At 52.7% G+C, this 23,908-nt stretch overlaps 2 protein-coding genes across 2 annotated transcripts in view; one reads left to right on the top strand and one right to left on the bottom strand.

Annotated features, from left to right (window-relative positions):
* The window catches only part of TIMM10B (translocase of inner mitochondrial membrane 10B), a 99,767-nt gene that overhangs the window by 20,927 nt on the left and 54,932 nt on the right, over positions 1-23,908 (top strand). The gene's annotated exons all lie outside the window — the stretch shown is intronic.
* On the bottom strand, positions 11,964-18,770 carry LOC141727120 (olfactory receptor 52B2-like). The gene is made up of 2 exons (XM_074532989.1): positions 17,683-18,770; positions 11,964-15,683 (listed from the first exon to the last, which is right to left on the bottom strand). Exons 1-2 carry the CDS (start codon positions 17,819-17,821, stop codon positions 14,665-14,667), a joined length of 1,158 nt encoding a protein of 385 aa, XP_074389090.1. The 5' UTR covers positions 17,822-18,770; the 3' UTR covers positions 11,964-14,664.

The raw sequence follows: 23,908 nt of genomic DNA, 5'->3' as shown, positions 1-23,908 counted from the left end.
GTCATCCACCTGCCCAAGACAAAATCTGGATCAGAGGAACTGGGAAAGTCAGACTCACTGCTGGATGGGCACATGGGCTTTAATCACAACTCTAAAATAGCTGCATTTTGAAAAAAAAACCAACATTGCTGAGGGGAGCTTCTAAATATTGAGGCAGCTGATAAATTGACAAATTCCTTGGAGTTTTAGCCTAAATTTGTCTCTCCTTCATGGATACTTCATCCCTGAGACACCAGTGAAAATGGTAAAATAGCCAGTGGAGTGTTTGTTATCCACTGCTGTGGACTTGGGCGATTTATGAAAGAAAAAATGACGGTTATAATAAAATGTAGAGGTGTGTGCACATCTGCTCTGTGCTTTGGGGGCAGCACAGGGATTTTCTGAGCAGGCTGTGGGGTAGGTCCCGGTCAGGATTGCCACCCCACAGGGAAGGCAGGTCACTGCCAGAGGGGCCGGGGCGTCCATTGGGGCATCCACAGCCAGAGCAGGGCCGGGGGTTTGATTTCCTCAGTGCTGGCCCCGCCATCCAGCCCTGGCCACGCTGAGGGCTCTGCTGGGTTTGCATGGGGGCTGCAACGGTGCTGGTGGCACAGGGTGGCTGCAGCCCTGGGGACCCCTGGGGACCCTCCCGGCCGTGCCCAGCTCTCTGGGGAGGCTGCTTGGCAGGGGCTGAGCAGCAGCTGAAATTCCAGGGTTTGTTGGTGGGCAAGGTGCTGCTCACTGGATTCCCCACAGCCACAGGAAATCCCTCCTTTCCTCTTCCCTGAAGGAATAACGCCCATCACAGGGCACACGTGCCCAGGACAAACCCAGAGCAGAACATCAGCCGGGTCTGACACACACACAGACACACACAGAGACACACAGAGACACACAGAGACACACAGACACACAGACACACAGACACACACACACAGAGACACACACACAAACAATCACACCCAGATTCATTGCACTGCATGGCAGGGATCAGAGCTCAGTGTACATCAAACCCAGTGGAGGGTTTACAGAATCAGAGTGGCTGGGGTTGGAGGGGCTGCAGAGATCCCCACTGACCCAGCGCTGCTCAAACACTGGAAACCAAAGCAAACCTTGGGTTTGTTCCTTACCTCAGAACTCTGCACAATCAGTGATTCCTGGCAGGAAGAAATGCCCTGTTTTGCAGGGAAGTGGTGGAACGCTGTCAGTGTGCTGGGTTTCAGTGTTGCAGCACCAGTCTCCTTCTCCCTGGCAGCTTTTCTGGCTGTGCTGGAGCGCAGGAATCCTTAAAGGTCGAGAGCCAATTGAAGCTTGACAGGTTTTGGACCTGAGATAGTTGGGTTTGTTTGTAAATCTGGAATATGTAGCAAGACCAGGAATCCCTCTGTGCTTTCTTGCTTTGCACTCCAGCACCTTTCTGATTTTAAGGCACTGTTTTGGTCACAGTGCTCCCCACATGGACAGGACTGCCCCAGCAATTCCCCTGCCTTTAACCCTTTATTTTGGGGTGAAATGAGGCACATCATGAGCAGTGATCCCTGCACTGAGCAGAGGGGTGAACCTGCTGAGGTCTCAGGCTGCAGCTGAGGCTCTAGAAAATGAGAAAAAAGAAAATTTTAAAAAAATGAATCAATTTAGCTCCTAAAATGAGGCTTGGTACACCTTAGGCAAATCACTGAACTCATTTTTGCTGCTCAGAATGAGAGTGGATACCACTCAAAGTGGGAATAAATACTGCCTCTGTCCCTGTGCCTTCCCAAACCGGCAGGCCTGGGCCCTCTGCTGGGTGTCCTGGAGGGTGAATTCTGACTGGAACACTGAGCTGCTGCCATTGAACAGGTGATAAATTGATAACAGATTAAACACACGTGTCTGTGAGGAAAACAAGGGGCTGCACACGGGGCTGCCCCTGGGTCTGGCCCTGGCTGAGGCCCTGAGGGCAGACCCAGCCCCTGGGCCCTCACAGGCCTGGCCATCCTTGCACCCCTCGCTTCCTCACAGAATAACAGTGCCATGGGTAACCTCCAGGCTGCCAGAAATGGAGCCGAGCTGCTGAGAGAAAATCCTTGTGTTCCACCTCAGAATGGCATTAGTTTGGTTTTTTTTTTTTTTTGGCTATTTTTAGAGAGCAACGTGCTCTGTCACATGGCTCAGTGCACAAGAGCTCAGCCCTGCTCTGGGGGACGTGGCTCTGCTGTATCCAGCTGCTGCTCCAAACTGATGCCCAGGAGATTTTCAAGCTCCAGGAAAGCAGCTGCTCTGCAGCAGGAGCATTTTCAGGATTTGATAGCAACAATTTGCTTCAATGCCATTCTGTGATTCCTCTGAGAACGATTTTTCATTGGCATGTTTACTCAAAGTAAGGTCAAGTGAGGCAGTCAAGGAATAAGGACAGCCCATGAATGCTGAAGAGCAGCACTTGGTTTTATTTCTGTACTACACCTTTTAGAGAGCTTTCAATACTATGAATTTTAATGAAGAACAACTCTCTAGGATGAATTTCATTACACATGTGCCATTCAGAAGAACACACTCATTGCATGTCTTTCCACCTGAGCGCATATTTATTGTCACATCACGGTGGAATTCCACGGGAACTTGCAGCTGAATATGAGGGAAATCCTTTGGCTGCATGGGTGATGGAGCAGCTGCCCAGGAGGCTGTGGGGTCTCCTCCTCTGGAGATGGCCAAGCCCCCTGGCTGTGATCCTGTGTACCCTGCTCTGGGTGAACCTGAGCTGAGCTGATCCCTGCAGGTCCCTTCCCACCCCAGCTCCTCCGTGAGTCTGGGATTCCCAAAGGTGACGTGCCTGGGCAGGGTCTCATTCCTGTCATCTCTCTCCTTCCATTGCCAATCTGCCATCCTGATTTTTGCCTTTTTCTTGCATTTTGCACAAACCTGGGGACAGGGATGTAAGGGTGTCTGGTGTTCTGTATATTATAATATATTATAATATAATATATTATAATATGTATATAAAATATATAAAATATATATTATAATATATTAAAATATATTATATTTTAAAATATAATGTATTATATTATAATATATTATATTTTAATATCATAGATATCATATATTTTATTATATATATTATATTAAAACTATACTAAAAGAATAGAAGAAAGGATTTCATGAGAAGGCTAGCTAAGAATAGAAAAGGAAAGAATGATAACAAAGGTTTGTGACTGACAGAGACAGTCTGGACAGCTGGACTGTGATTAGCCATTAATTAGAAACAACCACATGAGACCAATCCCAGATGCACCTGTTGCATCCCACAGCAGCAGATAACCATTGTTTACATTTTTTTCCTGAAGCCTCCTAGCTTCTCAGGAGGAAAACTCCTAAGGAAAGGATTTTTCAGAAAATGTGTCTGACAGAGGACCACAACCAATGAGATATAAGTGGGTAGGGTCGGGGGGAAGGATTGACCAGGGAAGAGACCACCAGGGATACCACTTGCAGGGGAAAAGGAGGAAGACCATGAGGTGGTAGGATACAAGTCATGTGAACAGTGCAAATTACCAAAACACCCAGTGCAAACAGCTGAATAACTGTTTGGTGCAATACAACAGGCACAGGCTGGGCCGGTGTGCTCGCAGTGGGTGTGCACGGTGATGGTGTGCCCACAGAACCACCACAGAATTGCCCACAGACCCAGAACCACCACAGCAGGACAATGTGGGAACCCAGGACATCCCTCTGGCTGCCCTGGAGGGCTCCAGCCCCTGCCCAGGGGGCTCAGAGACCCTGGCACAGAGCCCCAGACCCCTGTGCCTTTGATTGAGCCCTTGGAAAAAATAATTACCAACTTTGTATGAAGGATTACAAGCCATGACAGCCTAAGTAGAATGATAGTGAATTTATCTGAAAAATAGATTTTCGGGGGGTTTTGGAACGGGGGTCCAGAGGGCAAGTGGAGGTCTGGGCGTGTCCAGCCTTTCTCCTTCTTGTTCTCCATTTTCTGCAGTGATGTTGGCACTTTGGGATTGGTTTAGAGTACAAGTGCAGTGTCTAACACAGGTGATGAGTATTGGGAATTAAGTGTAAATATGTTCTACGTAGTTTGTAGTACTAAAGGACAACACAGAGTGTCTGTGGCTGCCCTGCTGAGCAGATCTTGGCTGGGCAGAAAGAAAATTTTATAGACAAGAATTAATAAGCAACCTCAGGACCGAAAACATTGGGGTCAGGCAAGTGCTGGGGGAAATCTCCCTGGCTCAGAACCAGAGCAGAGCCAGCAGTTTAAACCTGCTGGTTTTAACTTATCCTTGGATATGGAACCAGTTCTGGGCACTGCCGAGGTGCAGAGCGTGAGGTCGGTTGATTTTAAAATGTTAAAGATTTTAATGATAATAAAATGGTTATAAAAATAGCAATATAATTAGAGTAATAATAATTTGGACAGTTTGGATTAGGAAAATATGAGACAATAAAAACAAAGAGTTATCGATCCCGGGTACTTTTTCTGGGTAGCACAAGCCCAAAAAAGGACCCACATTAACAGAGGATTAACCCTTAAAAACAATAACCTGTTGCATATTCATACAGCTCATCCATGATGCATAAATTCCATTCAAACACAGGATTCTGGCTGGGCAGTGTCAGCTTCTTCCTCTGAATCCTGACGGCGTCTCCAGGGCTGAGTGAGGCAGGAAGAAGTTCATTTCTCCTGATAATGGAGCAATAAATTCTCTTTCTCTGAAAGATTCAGGTGTCCTGTGGCTGCTATCTGGTGTGAGTACCTCATTCCTCCCAAATTGGAGCCCCAAACAGGGGCACAAACCCAAATTACAGCCCCAGGTGGAGGCACAAAGCCAGGCTGCAAACCCCACGTCCTCACACCCTGCTTGTGAGAGCCAGGGTCCTGATCTCCTCCCCACTTGATTCCAACACAACAGACACACATTTTTCTCCCAAGTGCTTCCACTCCAAGCAGAGTGGCTGCAGACAGAGCCAGCTCCTGTTGTGTGAATACTGGGATATTTCTGTACTGAGTCCAGAGCAGAAGGAAGAGGTCAGGCAAGGAGAGAGGAATGCTCAAGGGTTTGCAGGGGTGAGCAAGATGTTCTCAGGCACCCAGAGTGGGGAGTTCTGGGGCCCCTGGGCTCACACAGGATAGAGAACAAAATTAACTCCAGGTTTGGAGTTGGCTGCCCCTGTTCCTTATCTCCAAAGCTCTCTTTCCCTCCCGTTTCAGCTCTGAAACCCAGTTCAATTTGCTTCACAGCATTTTTCAGAGGAAATCTAGCAGAGCTAAAATTTAACCAGGCAGTTGGAAAGACCCTTGTGTCAAGGGAAGGAAACCTGTGGGAGCTGGAATCCTCCCTCCAGCCAGAGGAAGGGAGGTGCTGCTGCCCTGGAGAGCCCTGATGAGCCCCAGGGGCTCAATCAGACCCAGCCACACAAATTGGGATGGGATCTGACTGTTTTCAGCAACTCAGGTCTAAAATCTCAAAACTCAAACCACAAGGGATTATCCATAAGGCAGGAGGAAGTGGAATAAGTGATGAAAAACTGTCATGTTGTTGCACACCAAAATATTGACTCTGTGTATGAAAACCACCTGTATCTTCAACAACAGATTGGATTCCCTGCTCACACTCAGTTTCATGTCTAAAATACCCTGAACCAAGAAAGTGTCCAGGGAAACACAGTATGACAATGGATCAGCTTTGAAAATCAAATTAATAAAAATCATACCTGATTCAAGAAGAAGAAAGAAGAAGAAGAAGAAGAAGAAGAAGAAGAAGAAGAAGAAGAAGAAAGAAAAAGAAGAAGAAGAAGAACTATTATATAACAAAACCTACTATTCTCTAATAATAACAACAAATTTTGTAATTTTTAAAAAGCAGTTCAGAATAAATGCTGCACCAAACAAAACCAGATGTGAGGTGTTAACAGAAAAGATACCACCAGTGCAGGGAGCTGGCAGCTGTGCTGCCATGCCAACAGCTCAGCCTCTGTGTCAAAATGCAAATATTGAACTGCAAATAAACAGGGATCCGGGGGGACTCTCAGAGCACCCAGGAGCTCTGCACCAAAGGAGTCCCTCAGCTTTAGACCCTCCCAAACCTATCAGAGCCCATTCTCCACGCTGTTCTGGGTCCTTTCCCATGACCCATCCTCACTATAAAACTCTGTAATTACACTTTTCTGTGCGACTCTAAGGATGCAGGGCTCTGCCTAAGCAGCTCCTTGGATTCCTCTTCCCTAAAACCTTTCCCTTTTACATTAAACTCCGAGCAGTGACCTAAAACAGGAGCTCCATGTGCCCCGGGAAGGGCTGAGCGCTCTGGGGTCACTGCGGGAGGGTTGGGGACAAACAGGGGCTGGAGCCCCCGAGCCCCTGGGCAGGAGATCAGGGACAGGGTGTTCCCACACATCCCGGGGGTTCCCGCTGTTATAAACGATCAATCCAAAGCCAAACCATCAAAAATGTGAAAAGATTTTATTTATCTTTTTCTGCCACCAAAATATGGTCCCCAAAACCACCACAGCCAAAAAGACAGCGTCGAGCCCGGGTGAACATGGATCCGACATCTGTCGCATCGGACCCTCCACCGTTCATGTTTTATTCAGTTTATTGTGCCCGAGGCCAAGGAGCCCAAGCTTCTTTTGTAACTCTGCATGTTCACAGTTGGTTCTTTCACTGTGCAGAGCTGGGCAATCGCCGTTCCCTGGTTGAGAGCCAGCGTTGATCGAATCCCAGAAGCTGTCAGAAAGATACTCACATGTATCCTTCTGACAGCTTCTGCTATCTTGATGGATGCTATCAACAGGGCCATGATCCCTCTCAGGCATCCTCCAATCACTGGGGATAGCGGCGAGCCTCTGTTCATGGGTTAACTGAGTACTATTCTCCTGTGGCCTCCAGGAGTCTCGGAATTCAAGTAGATGTCTGTCTTGTGGTCAGAGACTCGTTTGGATTTCACCATTTGACAAAACACATTCTCTCCATAGCATGAATTATTTCATAGCAAATATTACACCGTGGATCCCGGGGGTTCCCGCAGATCCCGCACACCGCCCTGACACGGGATGCGTTCTGCGAGCTGCAGCACTCTCTATAAATAGCAACCCCCGATCTGAATAATCATTGTTATGCAGATCGCTCTTGGTGATTAATTGGGCGAAGGGAATTTGGAAGAGTTTCCCCCTGGGGATGCGGGAGGAGGTCGGAGGGCTCGGCTGCTGCAGGGATGGGAGCAGAGCTGGGGCTCGGGATCCCTCATGGGGCTGAGCAGGATGGCATCCGTGCCCGTTTGGGGTGGTGAAACACTTCAGGGCTCAGGATCCCTGCTGGGGCTGATGGAGCAGGATGGCATCCGTGCCCCTTTAGGGTGATAAAACGCCCTTCAGGGCTCGTCCCAACCCCAGCCCGCCATGTGATGCGATCCTGCCCATGCCCGGGTCAGGGGGTGCCCACCTCTCCCTGCAGCCCCAGGATCCATCCCCCGTGCTGGCTGTGGGACCCCATCCCTCTGTGGGCAGGATTTCCTGCAGGCTGGGCCATTCCAGTGCTCCTGGGCTGAGATTTGGATCATTTGTCCTTGGTGCCCAGCTGGAGCAGGAATTGTTTTGTGTCCCTGCTCTGTGCACAGAGCTCAGCATCCCATCATGTGAACCCAGACCCACACACTAAAGCAGCTCAGAATGTGAAAATATAAAAGCCAAACCTGAGGCATCATTTCCCCCTTTAGACACTTAACAAGGCCTTTACCTTGCTATGTCTCTATTCTAAATATATACAAATAATGGGTATTTAATAACAGATAAGTATCGGACAATAGTAAACAACTGTCAATATAAACATCTAACAATAAACATCTAACAACAGATAAATATCTAATAGTAAATAAACATCTAATACTGGATTAATTTCTAGTAACAGTAAATATCTAACACTAAATGTCTAATCAGAGCTTGTTTTCCTCTTCTCCCCAGCTCAATTTGCCTCCCTCCATCCCCACACCGTTTCAAACTGTAAGCATTGACCGAAGAAACAGAAAATTCACGCTTTGTTCCTGCTGCAGCTGTAAATTTACAGTGTCCAGAGAGAGCTGGCATTGCAGGCAGGTGTTCCAGCTCCTGCTTTGCTCTGGCGCCACAGAACTCTGCAGATGCTGGTGACAACACAGAGATGTCCCTGACCCAAACAGGGCTTTGCTCTCCTTGCCCCACCAGACAAAGGGCAGGGCTGGGGGCAGGAGGGCATTTAACCCCACAAAGGCTGAAATAGGTCTGAGGCAAAGCTGCCCACCTCCCATCCCAGCCCGGGGCCAAGGCAGCACCCGGGGCTGCCCTGAAGGCACCTGGTGCCTCCCATCCCCTCAGCGGATGCTCCAGGAGCCTGTCCTGATTTGCAGCAGTCCGGGGACCAGAGTCTCACCTTTCCCAAGGAAGGACCTCAGGGATCTCCCAGCTGTGCCCCCTGCAACCCCTGCAAGGGCTTTGCTCTGAGAGGGGCTGGGAGCAGCCAGGCTGGCACAGGGGACGTGTCCCAGGGCGCGGGGCACTGCTGGCCCTGCTGGGCAGGAGCAGAAGCAGGACCTGTCCTGGGGGCAGCACAGCCCCAGCCCTGCTGGTGCCACCCATGCCCACCCTGCCACCCTGGGGAAGTGTTGGGAGCCAGGTAAGGGACAGGACGCTGTCCCTGTGCTGCCACCGTGACACCCCCTGGCGGCAGGGACACAAAGAGAGCCTCCCTGGCTGCAGGGACGGACACACAGACACCCTGTGACCCAGGGACAGACACCCTGTGACCCACGGACACCCTGTGACCCTCCCTGGCTGCAGGGACAGACACACAGACACCCCGTGACCCAGGGACAGACACCCTGTGACCCAGGGACACCCTGTGGCCCTCCCTGGCTGCAGGGACACAGAGACCTGTGACCATCGTGGGCCACCCAGGTGCTCCTTCCCCCAGACCCCTGAGCTGCCCAGGCTGGGGCCAGGCCCCTCCTGCTCTCCCCTCCATTAAATTAGTAAATTAGTAAATGAGTGTCTCTGCATCAGCCGGAAACCTCATTAGCAACGATTTTAGGCTTGTGTTTACACAACTGATCCCAATGACAGGACATCAGAGCCAGCATCAGGCCTGTCCCTGCAGGCCCTCTCCAGGAGCACACAGAAATGAGACCTGCATTGGAGAGAGCACACAGAACATGAGACCTGCATTGCAGAGAGGATCTGCACTTTGCAAAGCCCACCAGCAGCTGCTTTACCTATCATTTATTCATTTGTTTGTGTGCACAACGAGCCCTGTGTCACAATGTGTGAATATAAACACACTCAGGGTGCACCAAGCCCCGGGGTCAGTTTTTCAGGCTGGGGTAACTTTATCACCCATTGGATGCACCAGAAGATGAAATCCCACGTCTCCACGGAAGCTGGATGCCCAAATGAGCCCTGATTGCTGTTAATTACATTCCTGCCCTTTTACACTCTATTGATCAAGTCTCAGATTCGCTTTGCCATTATTTTATTTGAATCTAAAGGCAAATGAAGCTGTTTCAGATTTCTCTGATAATCCCATTTCTCTGTTCAATTTAAGCACAGGAACTTTGGTTTTCCTGACTTAAGTCAGAAACTTTTTTCTTTTTTTTCTTTTTTTTCTTTTTTTTCCTTTTCCCCTAGCTAGGCTGAGCCAGAGGTGCCTGAGGAAGGTTTGCTTGGCATCTGCACCAGGCACACAGGGAAGAGAAGAGGGTGGGCAGAGAGCAGAGGACACCAAGGGTTTGGGAGAGCAGGGTGCAGGGCTGGGGCTGCCCTCCCTCCCTCTCTCTCGGGTTTTGGTTGATAATTGCAGCCCCAGATGTGCAGGGTGTCTCTGCTTCGGCTCACGCAGCTGAAGAACGAGTCTGGAATCTTCACTGTTCAGTTTAGAGGTTGTTTGTCAATTCTTGTCTATAAAATTTTCTTTCTGCCCAGCCGAGATCGGTTCAGCAGGGCAGCCACAGGCACTCTGTGTTGTCCTTTTATAGTACAAACTACATATAACATATTTACACTTAATTCCCAATACCTATCACCTGTGTTAGACACTGCACTTTTACTCTAAACAATCCCAAAGTGCCAACATCACAGCAGAAAATGGAGAACAAGAAGGAGAAAGGCTGGACACGCCCAGATTCCTCCATCTTGTCCTCGTAACCTCCATACCAAAAAACCTAAAATCTACATTTTCACCCTGTGATAGTTTTATTATTACACTATTCAAACCTGTGTGACTTTCAGGTCCTCATACAAAGCTGGCAACTTGCTCCAGGGGTCCCAATCAAATCCCCAGGTGCTCTGGGCTGTGTGCCAGGGTCTCTGAGCCCCTGAGGGGGTCCTGGCTGCTCAGGACAGACAGAGGGATGCACTGGGCTCTGACACCTCCCTGCAGCGAGAGCAGGACCCAGCCCCCAGCACAGGCCAGCATGGGGAGCCCCTCCAGCCCAGGCACCCCCCAGGTGAGCACAGCACAGGGGTCCTGCCTGGCTGGGTGTCCCCAAGAGCACAGCACAGCATTGCTCACCTGCAGGAGCTGGGCAATCACAGAATCACTGAATGACACACGGTTTGGGCTGGGGGGACCTTCAATCCCATCTCATTGCACCCCTGCCATGGCAGGGACCTGTGAGAGATCCTGGGACCTGCTCTGCCCCTGCTTTGCCCCAGCCTGGAAGTGCTTTAGGACCCAGAACTGTTTGGGAACTCTTTGGGAACCACAGTGGAGAGCAAACTGGGAGCTCTGAGCTGGAGGTCAGCAGCCACCCCTGCTGAAATCCCCCCAGGTGGTTTTGTGCCCATTTCTGGTTTTTTGGACCCCCAGAGCCCCGAGAGACCCTCGGCTGGGAAATGCAGCCAGCAGCTCCCTGAGTGCCTGCACCCTCCAGGGAGCTGCCAGGGACCTCTGGCACCAGCAGGAACCTCCAATCCATGGGGCCAAACCACCCACCCAACACTGCCCCAAAGGCTGAGATACCATCCCATTCCAGCAAGGAGGGGCTGCTGTTCATTATCTGCCTTCTGTGGAGTGGGATTTTGTTGCAGTAAGGTAAAAAAACCATAAAGAAAGGCTTCATGAAATCCAGCCTGCTCTCCTGGAACCAGTGTCTGGCCTTGTCTAAGCCAACCTTTTGCAGGTTCCCGTGTGAAAGCAGCCCTGGTGCGAGCAGAGCAGCTCGTTAGCACAGCAATCCACTCCTGGGTGAAAAACAACCAGCACTTGTACCAGTTAGATGGAAAATGGAAACTGCCTCTCACAAACTGCTGTCCCTGCAGGCACTCACGGGGTTGAGAGACCAATCAATGCAGAATAACAACTCGTTATCAGCCAATAAAGGTAATTGGCAAGGAAGCTCCTGAGCAATTGGGTTCACACAGGAGGTCTCAAAAAATGATATAAAACCGAGTTATGTGAATAAAGAAAAGGCATTTCTTTTGTAAAAATTATATTACAATGAGTTACATGAATAAAGAAGAGGCTTTTTCCACCATGAAGAAAATGTAGTCCACGTCATGTATTCAAACAGGATTTTATTAAACTAACATTGCACAGAGCGATGGAATCATCCTGGTTCTGCCCCTGCCACTGGAGCAGGCTGCTCTAAACCCCATCCAGCCTGGCCTGGAACACTCCCAGGGATCCAGGGGCATCCTGGCCCAGGAGCTCCCAGGTGGGCTGTCACCCATCCAGGTGGGCTTTCACCCATCCAGGTGGGCTCTCACCCATCCAGGTGAGCTCCTCACCCATCCAGGTGGGCCCCTCACCCATCCAGGTGGGCTCTCACCCATCCCAGGTGAGCTCCTCACCCATCCAGGTGGGCCCCTCACCCATCCAGGTGGGCTCTCACCCATCCCAGGTGGGCTCTCACCCATCCCAGGTGGGCCCCTCACCCATCGCTCCTCGCCCATCCCAGGTGGGCTCTCGCCCATCCAGGTGGGCTCCTCACCCACCCCACCCCAGCCCTGTCCCTGTCCCCAGCCCGGGGCTCCATCCCTGCTCCAGGTGCAGGCTCAGCTCCTTCTCCAGCACACAAACATCCACTGAGGGCACACGAGGGTTTCTCACTGACTTCCACTTATTGCCCAAAGATTCCTGACGCTCCATTTACTTCTTCCATGTGGGAAAAGCACCCGTAGAAATGGTGGAATAATGGAATTCTATGAAATGGTGGAATAATGGAATTCTATGAAATGATGGAATAATGGAATTCCATGAAATGATGGAATAATGGAATGGCGGAATGGTTCTGGTGGGGAGGGACCCTGAAGCTCATCTCATTCTAAATCCATGCCACACGCAGGGAGCCTTCCTCCCTCCCTTCCTCCCTGCCAGGCAAAGATCCCTGCAATCCAAGCACACTCACAAAAGCCATGAACTGAGCTAAAAACACAATGGGTGTCTCCAGATTTGGAATAAAAATTGAAGGAGCCGTGGTTTCCCAGCCGGTGTGAGTTATTAAGCTGACATTTTAACCACCTTGGAATATAAATCTCCCTGCTTGGCTGGCTAATGCCCCATTAGGCACGGGCCCCTGGCCAGGAATGGCCCAGCTGGTGATTCATTGACCTGGGGACATTTCCTGGGCAGTTTGTCCTGACCCGGCCCCACCTCCAGCCAAGGAGCAGAGCAGGGGCTCACAATCAAATCTGTGTCCTCCAAACTCAGATCTGCCTCCTCCAAACTCAAATCTGCCTCCTCCAAACTCAAATCTGCCTCCTCCATGGTGTAACTCCATCCTGGGAAACCCCAGGAGCAGGCAGATCATGGAGCCATGGGGGCACGGAGCAGTTTGGGCTGGAAAGGACCTTAAATCCCATCTCATCCCATCTCTGCCATGGCAGGGACAGCTCCCCCTGTGCCAGGCTGCTCCAGCCCCATTTATTGACAAATCCAGGGGGCAGCTCGATTGTTCTCAGAGCTGCCCACAGCAACGCGCTCTCCTGAGAGATTTCCCTTCCCACAGCCCCATCTCCTATCAAAAATCACACATCAGCTCTGTGCAAACACTCTTTTTTTCCTTTTTTCTAAGAAAGCCAAGGCAAACACGAACATTCTGGGGACATTAAAAGCCCAGTGACAGCAGCAGCTTTTGTACCAGCTCCGTTATCTCTGCTGCTAGACAAACAGCCCTTAATGAACAGACTTTCATTTCCCCTGTGCCCGTCACAGGGTGCCACCTTTGATCAAATCAGAGGGAAATAAAACAAAGGAAAAAACGCTTTGCAAAAGTGAAAAACTTTTGGGGGGTTTGCTCTGAAACCATGAACCCAGCCAGGTGTGCAGCAGTGCCTTCCCCACCTGGGCAGGTGTGACAGGGCTCCACAGCCCAGCCAGGTGTGCAGCAGTGCCTTCCCTGCCTGGATGGGGCACAGCTGTGCTGCCAAGACACAAAGCATCCCTGTCACCCTGATTTTTTAAGTTTTTCTAAGCCTTCTCATGTTTATATTTTTGTAATAAACTTTCTCACACTCTTTATGTAAATAACTTATGGTTTTATATTCTTTTATGGAAGAAGAGAAATTTAACAGACTGTTGTTTGTCCAGTGTCATTGGAGAGGTGTCACTGTCACCCTCCAATCCACTGTCACTTTCAGAAATCTATAAATGTTAAGAGTCAAAAGTTAAAAGTTCTCTTTTACCATCAAAAACTGCATGTCCGTGTCGTGTTATTTTGTGTCCTATAGCGACACATCCCTGTGAGATGTGGTGGGTGTAGGAAACCCCTGTCCCTTTACACACACTCTGAAGGCCTGGACTGCATTTGGGAGTCATTAAGGGAAATGTTTCCCTCAAACCCGGACAATGAAGCCTTTCCCAAGCTCTCGGGCACTTCAGCAGGGAGCACGTCCAGCAGCAGCAATGTCAGCAATGAGGGCAGGAGGATGGACCCCCTCTGTGCCATGGTGGGCACTGTGGGGCCGTCCAGCCACGCTTGGTGTGCCATGCCTCATCTGGCGGCCAGCACGGTGTCCGTGGTGTGGTCTCTGTTGTTGGAAAGGTGAAGGAACAGGCAGGAATGAGGCTGTAGGACAGCAAACACACCCAGCTGCAGCAGGGGACAGCGAGTCAGCAGGCCTGAGTGCCTGGATGCTTCCCAGCTGAGCCTGCCCGGTCCGTGCCAGTGCAGGAAACCCAGGGGAGGCAGCTCCAGCAGAAACCAGCAGCAGGGGAGCTGCTGACGAGCCAAGCCCACGTTTCCAGAAACCCCAACACCTCCAGCTTCCCTGGAAGCCCTTGGGCAAGGCTGGCTCCTCCAGGCCTGACCGTGCTGCAGCCTTGGTGCTGCTCTCCATCCCAGAGCCTTGGCACACCCCAGAGCCATGGCACACCCCAGAGCCATGGCACACCCATCCCTGCTGTCACATCTAGCACTAGAGTTCTATTGTCATTACATTGCCAGGGTTCCATATTGCCAGAGTTTTGTACCTCCTTGGTGTTCCTTATAGGCATCTCCTCTAGCACTGACTCTTCCTTGTCCTCACAGCAGCCAACTGACTCCAGTTCCCCTCAACCAACCAATCCACTCTTTCATAGCACTCTTCTTGTTTGCTACAGGTGTGGCCTGTTAACATCAGGCGTGCCCCTAACCCTCAGTAATTGGCTCAGCTGCAGCCCTTTAGGGGGTAAGATTCCATTCTATGCTACCCGTGTGTACTCATGTTGCTGCAGGTCCCTGCCGGTCAGCAGCCGTGCCCCCAGGCCGGGCAGGCGCAGCCCGTGCCCGTCCCCGCGGGGCACAGCAGGCGGGCCACGCGCTCGCGGATCTGCCGCGTCCTCACACCATAGACGATGGGGTTGAGCATGGGCGGCACCACCACATAGAGGTTGGCCAGCAGGATGTGCACCTGCCCAGGCACGTGGCGGCCGAAGCGGTGCGTGAGGAAGGAGAAGAAGGCGGGCACGTAGAACATGAGGATGACGCAGAGGTGGGAGCCGCAGGTGCCGAGGGCTTTGCGGCGCGCCTCGCGCGTTGGCAGGAGGAACACGGCGCGGAGGATGAGCGCGTAGGAGGCGGCGATGAGCACCACGTCCAGGCCCGAGGAGAGCAGCGCCGTGGTGAGCCCGTACCAGACGTTGGCGCGGATGTCGGCGCAGGCCAGGCGCGCGACGCCCATGTGCTCGCAGTAGGTGTGGGGCATGACGTTGTGCCCGCAGTAGGGCAGGCGCTTCAGCAGGAAGATGGGCGGGCACATGATGCACAGCCCGCGGGCCACGGCGGCCGCCGCCACCTTGGCGATGGCCGAGGGCGTCAGCAGGGCCCCGTAGCGCAGCGGGGCGCACACGGCCACGTAGCGGTCGAAGGCCATGGCCAGCAGCACCGAGGACTCCACGATGAAGCTGAAGTGCGTGAAGAACATCTGCGCCATGCAGGCGTCGAAGGAGATCTCCCTGGCGCCGAACCAGAAGATGGCCAGCATCTTGGGCACAGTGGCGGTGGACAGCAGCAGGTCCGAGAGGGCCAGCATGGCCAGGAACAGGTACATGGGCTCGTGCAGGCTGCGGTCCGTGGCGATGAGGAAGAGGAGCAGCAGGTTGCTGAGCACAGCAGTGAGGTACATCAGGCAGAAGGGCACGGAGATCCAGACGTGGGACTCCTCCATGCCCGGGATGCCCGTCAGCACGAAGGTGATGGGGTCGAAGCTGCTCTCGTTGAGCTCGTACATGGCGCTCCCGGGCTCAGCCCCGGCCTGACCCGGCTCTGTGCAGGAAGGAGAAGGGAGAAACAACCCCTGTGAGCCTGGCCTTGCCCGTGGCACCTGAGAGATGCTGCAAAGGAGAAGGGACAAACCACCCTGTGAGCCTGGCCTTGCCTGTGACAACTGAGAGGTGCTGAAAAGCAGGACACAGGTGACAAGGCTCCTGCCTTTTGCCCCAAGGGCTGCCCTGCCTTGCTGTGCTCTCTACAAAGGATCCCATTTGTCCTGCCATGTAGCCAGGATATTTTCTGAAAAATCCTTTCCTTAGGATTTTTTCTCCTGAGAAGCTGGGAGGCCTCAGGAACAAAATGCAAACAATGGTTATCTGCTGCTGTGGAATGCAACAGGTGCATCTGGGATTGGTCTCATGTGGTTGTTTCTAATTAATGGCCAATCACAGTCAGCTGGCTCAGACTCTCTGTTCAAGACACAAGCCTTTGTTATTCATTCTTTCCTTTTCTATTCTTGGCTAGCCTTCTGATGAAATCCTTTCTTCTACTCTTTTAGTATAGTTTTAATGTAATATATATCATAAAATAATAAATCAGCCTTCTGAAACATGGAGTCAGATCCTCATCTCTTCCCTCATCCTCAGACCCCTGTGAACGCTGCTCCTCTGAGGGCTGTGCGCCCCTCACACTTCTCCCTGGGAGCCCCTTGAGGCACTGCGAGGGGCTCCAGGGCCACCATGGACAGCCTGAACAGCCCCAGCCCTCCCAGCCTGGCGCTGGAGCAGAGGGAGCCCTTTCTTTTCCTCCTTTTGCTTCATTCCTTTTCCACTCCTTCATTGGGAGGGGCAGAGACATGGTGGACTGCACAGGGTGACCCCTGGACAAAGGAGTTCTGGCCGAGAGCAGAAACACCCCAGGAGACACCCCGAGTGCAGAGCTCTGCCCGGATGCTGGCCCTGCAGCCCCTCCAGGCCCTGAGCTCGGTTTCCCTGGCCCTGCAGCCCCTCCAGGCCCTGAGCTCGGTTTCCCGGCCCTGCAGCCCCTCCAGGCCCTGAGCTCGGTTTTCCCGGCCCTGCAGCCCCTCCAGGCCCTGAGCTCAGTTTCACAGCCCTGCAGCCCCTCCAGGCTCTCAGCTCAGTTTCACGGCCCTGGAGCCCCTCCAGGCCCTGAGCTCCGTTTCACAGCCCTGCAGCCCCTCCAGGCCCTGAGCTCAGTTTCACTGCCCTGCAGCCCCTCCAGGCTCTCAGCTCAGTTTCCCTGGCCCTGCAGCCCCTGCAGGCTCTCAGCTCAGTTTTCCCGGCCCTGCAGCCCCTGCAGGCTCTCAGCTCAGTTTTCCCGGCCCTGCAGCCCCTCCAGGCTCTGAGCTCAGTTTTCCCAGCTCCTGAAGCGCTGGGAGTCGCCACCTGCAAGCACTGTCCCATGACTGGTGGCCTGAGGGCATCTCTGGAGATGTGAATAATGCAGACCAGCCAAGCTGTAAATCCTCCTGCCGTGGGAAGGGCTGCGAGGAGAGGAGATCCCACCACAGCACTGCTGGGTCCGTGAGCTTCCCCCATCTCACCCCTGTGTAAACCCCATCGCACATCAGGAAAGCTCCAGGCCAGGGCTGGGGTGGAGGAAAACCACTTGGATTCGGACCAAAGATAAACCTTTCCCTGCCTGCAGCCTGATTTGCTTTCCTCGCAAGCAGCAGGTGCCCGAGCCAGACGTGTTTGCATTTCTAAGTGCTTCCATTAAGGACTCTCAGCTCCCTGAACCAAAAGCCCACAGAAAACACTGCTCGGGCCAGAAAGGACCTTCAGCTCACAGCAGATATTTGCGCAGTCGCCTGTCCCACCCGCAGACCCGTGTCACCGGGTGGGTGGATGGAGCAGCGTGGGGCAGAGCAGGGGCTCAATCAGCCTGGGCGCATCCAGCCCGGGAGTGTGCGTGGGCTGCAGAGCAGCTCTGCGAGGCTTCCCAGCAATACGGGCATCTGCTCCTCCCGCACATTCACATCCTCAGCAGAATCGCTGCCCCAGAGCCCAGGGCGCGGCGGAGAAGGACTCACCGGGGCGGGTCCGGATGGGGACAGGGGCCCCCGCGCTGCCAGGGCTGGCTGGGTACCGCTCTCGGGTACCGATCCTTCCCCTGCACACCTCGGGAGCAGCACCAGCCCCTGCCCGGGCAGGTTTAAATCGCCGGCGCATTAACCATTAACTGCAGTTAACGCTGCCGGCGAGGCATTTCCTGCTCTCCCACATTTGCATTGCCAGGGATTTTCCTCTCTCCTGGGGCACCGGGCCGGGCTATGAGAGCTGAGCGGGAGATGGGCACAGCTGGCATCCAGGGCACCGTGGATGTCTGAGAGTTTACCCGCAGCAGGTGACAATCGTCTGTCTCCACTGCTGGAACCTCCGTGAGCATCCGCTCAAGCTGCCGGGCCCCTCCGCCCATTGGCACTGATGGACCGTCCTGATTGCAATTATCACTTATCAATGAAGATCACTGATCACATCAATGATCCACAAAATCATTATTAATCCACAGAATCCCTAACCCTAACCCCATCCCATGGGCACTGATGGACCACCGTGATTATAATTATGGGGAGGATCATTGATTAAATCAACAATCCACTAGATCATCATTAATCCACAAAATCATTAACCCTAAGATAATAATGAAAAACTCGTGACTCTTTGCAGAGCCTCGACACAGCTGGACCATGACTGGCCAATAAGTCAAAACAACTCTAATAGAGATTGCTAATAAAAATTATTCTTGAGCCTACTTGTCCACCTGAAGACGGAGTCTTTCCTTTCCATCCCTGACTCAGCAGTGTCAGTTCTCCTCCTCTGCAGCACGGCCAGGCTAGGGGTGCCCAGAGAGCCCTGCAGATCGTGGAATCCTGGAATTGCCACACTGCCCAGCACTGCCAGGGCACCACTGACCATGCCCCCAGTGCCAACCCTCAGGGCTCTTAAACCCCCAGGCACAGGGGCTGCATCATCCCCAGAGCCAGCCTGAACCCCCTGCACACCGTGCCTCAGTTTCCCCAGGCCTGCAGGGCTGCCCCAGTCCCCTGAGCACTGTGCCTGCCCCTGGGACAGCCTGGGGACACAGGTGGGACAGTCCCAGCTCCAATTTCACACCCAAAATCCCCCAATTCCCATCGCAGTTTCACACCCAAAATCCCCCACTTCCTATCCCAGTTTCACACCCCAAAATCCCCAATTCCCATCCCAGTTTCACACTCTGAAATCCCCCATTTCCCATCGTTCCAGGAGCAGAGCTGATTCAGCCCCAGGGCATTCCCAACTCCCAATTTCACACCCAAAATCCCCCACTTCCCATCCCAAACTCACACCCCCAAATTGCCCCCCTTCCCATCCCAATTTCACACACTAATTAATTAAATAATGAATTTCCAGAATAACTAAATTATTAAATTCATTGTTAATTAACTAATGAATTTATGGAATAACTAAAAATAAATGAAATATGGAATAACTAAAAATAAATAAAAAACTAAACAAGTCAATAGCTAAATAAATAAATAAATAGACAATTAAGGGCCTCATGCAGAAGCAGCAGGCAATTCATTATCTAGCTAATTAATTGTTTCAATTAACTGTCCTCTCTGCCTGTGAAAAACACCAATCACTTCTTTTTAAAATTTTAAAGAGTTTAATGATAATAAAATGGTTATAAAAATAGCGATATAATTAGAGTAATAATAATTTGGACAATTTGGATTAGGGCAATATGAAACAACAGAAACAAAGAGTTACAGACAGTCTGTGTACCTTTTCTGGGCAAAATAAGCCCCAAAAAAGGCCCCCACGTTAACAGAGGATTAACCCTTAAAAACAATAACCTGTTGCATATTCATACAGCTCATCCATGATGCATAAATTCCATTCAAACACAGGATTCTGGCTGGGCAGTGTCAGCTCCTTCCTCTGAATCCTGACGGCGTCTCCAGGGCTGAGTGAGGCAGGAAAAAGTTCATTTCTTCTGATTAATCCTCTGTTAACGTGGGTCCTTTTTTGGACTTATTTTGCCCAGAAAAGGTACCCAGACTGTCTGTAACCCTTTGTTTCTATTGTCTCATATTGTCCTAATCCAAATTGTCCAAATTACTATTACCCTAATTACATTGCTACTTTTATAACCCTTTTATCACCATTAAACTTTTACAATTTTATAAAACCAAGTGACCGGCCTTTTTCACCCCCTCTGGGGCCCTGAGCCCAGCTGTGCCCCAGCCCTGCCAGGGCCACCAGGGCCCTGTCCCAGGGTCACACACACACAGGGGGTGGCAGTGGTGACACGAGGTGAGGGGGACGTGGGGGTCGCAGGCCACAGCAGGGTCAGGAATCCCCATGGAGAGTCCCTGGCTGGGGAAAGGCTGACTCAGCGCGGGCTGAGCCCACCCCAGCACACACTGTCACCAAAACGGCAAAGAATTGCATGGAATTACACATAATTACAGATGATGACATGTAATTACCCTCCTGACCGATGCTGCGCGGCAGCTGTCCTGGCACAGGCTGGGCAGCAGCTCCCCAGAGCTCACAGAGGCAGCAATTCCACCAGGACACTCCTGGCACAGGCTGGGCAGCCACAGAAACAGCAATTCTGTGCTGGTGTTCACAGGGGTTTTGTTTGAGGGAAGAGACGAGGATCTGTTTCCATGTTTCAGAAGGCTGATTTATTATTTTATGATATATATTACATTAAAACTATACTAAAAGAATAGAAGAAAAGGTTTCATCAGAAGGCTTGCTAAGCTAGGAATAGAAAGGAAAGAATGGTAACAAAGGTTTGGGTCTCGGCTCTCTGTCTGAGCCAGCTGACTGTGATTGGCCATTAATTAGAAACAACCACATGAGACCAATCACAGATGCACCTGTTGCATCCCACAGCAGCAGATAACCATTGTTTACATTTCCTGAGGCCTCTCAGTGTCTCAGGAGGAAAAATCCCAAGGAAAGGATTTTCATCAAATGTGTCTGTGACACAATTGCACCAGGACACTCCTGGCTCTGGGCTGGGCAGCAGCTCGGAGGGAGCTCCTGCCTGGCTCGGGCCCTCCACCTGGCCAGGTGGGGTGAGGAGCTCAGCACTGGGCTGACAATGGGGCCAGGTTGGCTCTGCCCCATCTCAGGACCCCCGGGGGCTGGGGGTGCCCCCGGAGTGGGGCTCAGACAGGGACAGGGACAGGGAACAGCCCAGGACAATGTGGGAACCCAGGACACCCCTCTGGCTGCCCTGGAGGAGTCAAACCCCTGCCAGGGGGCTCAGAGACCCTGGCACAGAGCCCAGGGCCCCCCTGTGCCTTTGGTTGAGCCCTTGGAAAAAACAATTACCAACCTTGTATGAAGGATTACAAGCCATGACAGTTTAAGTAGAATGACAGTGAATTTATCACAAGGTGAAAATGCAGATTTTTGGGGTTTTTAGAATGGGGGTTCAGAGGGCAGATGGAGGAATCTGGGCATGCCCAGCCTTTCTTCTTCTCCTTCTTGGCCTCCATCTTCTGCTGTGATGGTGGCACTTACAGATTGGTTTAGAGTAGAAGCTCACTGTCTAACATAGGTGATAGGTATTGGGAAGTTGCAGTAAATAATGTACACATAATTTTTAGTATAAAAGATCACCCCAAGGTGGGCAGTGTGCCTCAACCCGACCTGCTGGACAGACCATGGTGGGTCGGAGAAAGGATGTCATAAGTAAGAAATAATAAACAACCTTGAGAACAAGAACAGGAAAATCCCGACTCCTTCTCTGATGGCCAGTGCCCACCTGGGGACACCACAGCTGCCACGCGGGGCGGCATGTCTCTGGCAAAGCCACCGATCTCCTCAGGACACTGGCCACCTCCTCAGGACACTGGCCACCTCCTCAGGACATCTGCCATCTCTTGAAGACATTTCCCACCTCCTCAGGACACTGACCAACTCCTCAGGACATCTGCCATCTCTCCAGGACATTTCCCATCTCCTCAGGACACTGGCTATCTCTTCAGGACATCTGTCCAACTCCTCAGCACATCTGTCCATCTCCCAGCACCCTTGGCAGCAGCTCCTTTTCACGGGTTTAGATCTGGTGTCTCCTGTCCCCAGTGCCACCCCTGCTCTGCCCCTGTCCCTGGCAGTCCCCGAGAGTCCCTGGGTATCCCTGGGGGTCCCAGGTCCCCTCCCTGCCCCATTCAGGTCCTGAAGGCTGATGTCCCTCGCAGGATCCATCACTCTGTGTCTGATGCCACACGGACCCTGGCACTGCTGGCACAGCTGGCACTGCTGCCGGCACTCCTGGAGCTGGAACATCGCACAGGGCAGGAGAGGGAGCAGGACAAACAGCCTGGGGACATTCTGGGGAGTGAGGGAGCCTGGCTGGCCATGGGCCATGGCGTGGAGTGGGGCAGGGCAGGACAGCCACAGCCCAGGTGGGGACAGGGATTTGTAGCCCCAGGAGGAGCACAGCACATTGGCACTGCCATTGCCACTGCCCCGGGCAAAGGAACAGCCAGCAGCTCCTGGGGCATGCATCAGCCAGGCTGGTTCTGCTGTGCCAGGCTGGAGCTCCTTGGGGCCATGGATCAGCCAGGCTGGCTCTGCTGTGCCAGGCTCTCTGGGACCACAGGTTGTGCCAGGCTGGCTGTGCTGTGCCAGGCTGGCTCTCCCATGCCAGGCAGGTCTCCAGGGACATGGATTGTGCCAGGCTGGCCCTGTGCCAGAGCACCCTCCGGTCCCCACAGTCCCAAAGGCAGCAGTTCCTGCTCTGCAGCAAAGCAGGAAAGGACAAAGTGCCCCACTCCTGCCACAGGAAGGGGTTGGTTCCTTGCTTGTGAGAAGGTGAAACCCAGGAGTGGGGAAATGGGGGAGCCCAAGGGGACACAGATCACTCCCCTCACCACTGCTGGGAGCTGCTTCCCTGAAAAACCCAAATCCAGCAGCTCTGAGCATGTCCTGAGGGTTTAGGAGGGATTAGGAGGGATTAAGAGGGAAAGCTTTTAGCATGAGCCGTGCCTGTGCCAGTCCTGGGGTGCAGCAGGGACAGCAGGGCCCCACAGCTCCCAGCAGGGGTGACACAGCCCACCCCCAGCTCAGACCCCCGCTAAAATCACAGTTTGGGGTTAAAACCAGCCTGCTGGGGTAATTCACAGGGGAGGCGCATTAGCCAGGCAAATCTGCTTAAGGGAGTGCAGGAGGAAGACTAATCACTCTGGGATGAAGGCTTGGGATAATCTCCCAAAGAGCAAATAATTGGGGATTGAGGTGTGGGGGATGCAGGCTCCAAGCAGCCTGTGCTGTGTCCTGACCCTGGGGGAACTGTGGGGGCAAACAGCACAAAAACAGCAAAAACAGCACAAACCCTCAGTGCTGCAGGGCTCCTGGGGCTCCCCTGGACCAGACCTGGATCCCCCTGGGAATGGGCACTGCAGTTTGGGAATTGTGTCACACACTGACACACGGGGGTCCCAGAGACCCAGCACCACCAGGGCAGCCCCAGACAGGCTGCTGGGAATGGGAGAGGTGGGACAGGGACCATGAGGGTGGGACAGGGACACAGGACAGGAGTGCTGGGAACAGCAGAAGGACAGGGACCATGAGGGTGGGCCAGAACACCAGACAGGCGTGCTAGGAATGGGAGGAAAGGTGGGACAGGGACCATGAGGATGGGCCAGGAACACAAGGCTGCACAGCACCACTCACCTGGCTCTGACTCAGGTAAAGGTGTCCCTGGGGCTCATTCCCAGCATCCCCAAGGCCCCAGAGAAAAACCCCAGTGGCATTTGGCCCCGGGATGGGTCAGCCCAGGGCAGCTGAGGGCACAGAGCTGCCACAGCCCTGCCACAGCAATCACCACTAATGAGGTTTGCACAAGGCCAGTGCGCCCCTGGCACCTGGGGATGAGCCCCAGGGCACCCCTGGCACACCGGGGCATGAGCCCCAGGGCACCCCTGGCACCTCCTGGCACTGGACACCAGTAGGAACCCCCCAGCCAGGTGGAAACTCTCCTGTTTGTCCCTGGACCAGGTCCCTGGTCCTGCACTGCTCCCTGATTTCCAGGGCACAGTCCCGTGGTTCTGGCAGGACCAGGAACGTAGGCATGGATGCCACCAAGCCCCAGAAATCTGAATTTGCTGGAAATTGTGTGAACTTACCTCAAACGCTGAGCTTTCCTTCAGGAGTCTGAGCAGGAAGAGTGGCTCCAGCTCCACCCTGGAGCTGCAGCACCAGCCCACAGCCAAAGGTGTGGGGCTCACCTGGAGCAGGTGAGGCAGC

The sequence above is a fragment of the Zonotrichia albicollis genome, chromosome 2 (genome assembly GCF_047830755.1).
Source record: "Zonotrichia albicollis isolate bZonAlb1 chromosome 2, bZonAlb1.hap1, whole genome shotgun sequence".
NCBI classification, from domain to species: Eukaryota; Metazoa; Chordata; class Aves; order Passeriformes; family Passerellidae; genus Zonotrichia; species Zonotrichia albicollis.
Note: the sequence above shows the minus strand (reverse complement) of the source record. Positions and strands in the feature narration are given on the sequence as shown.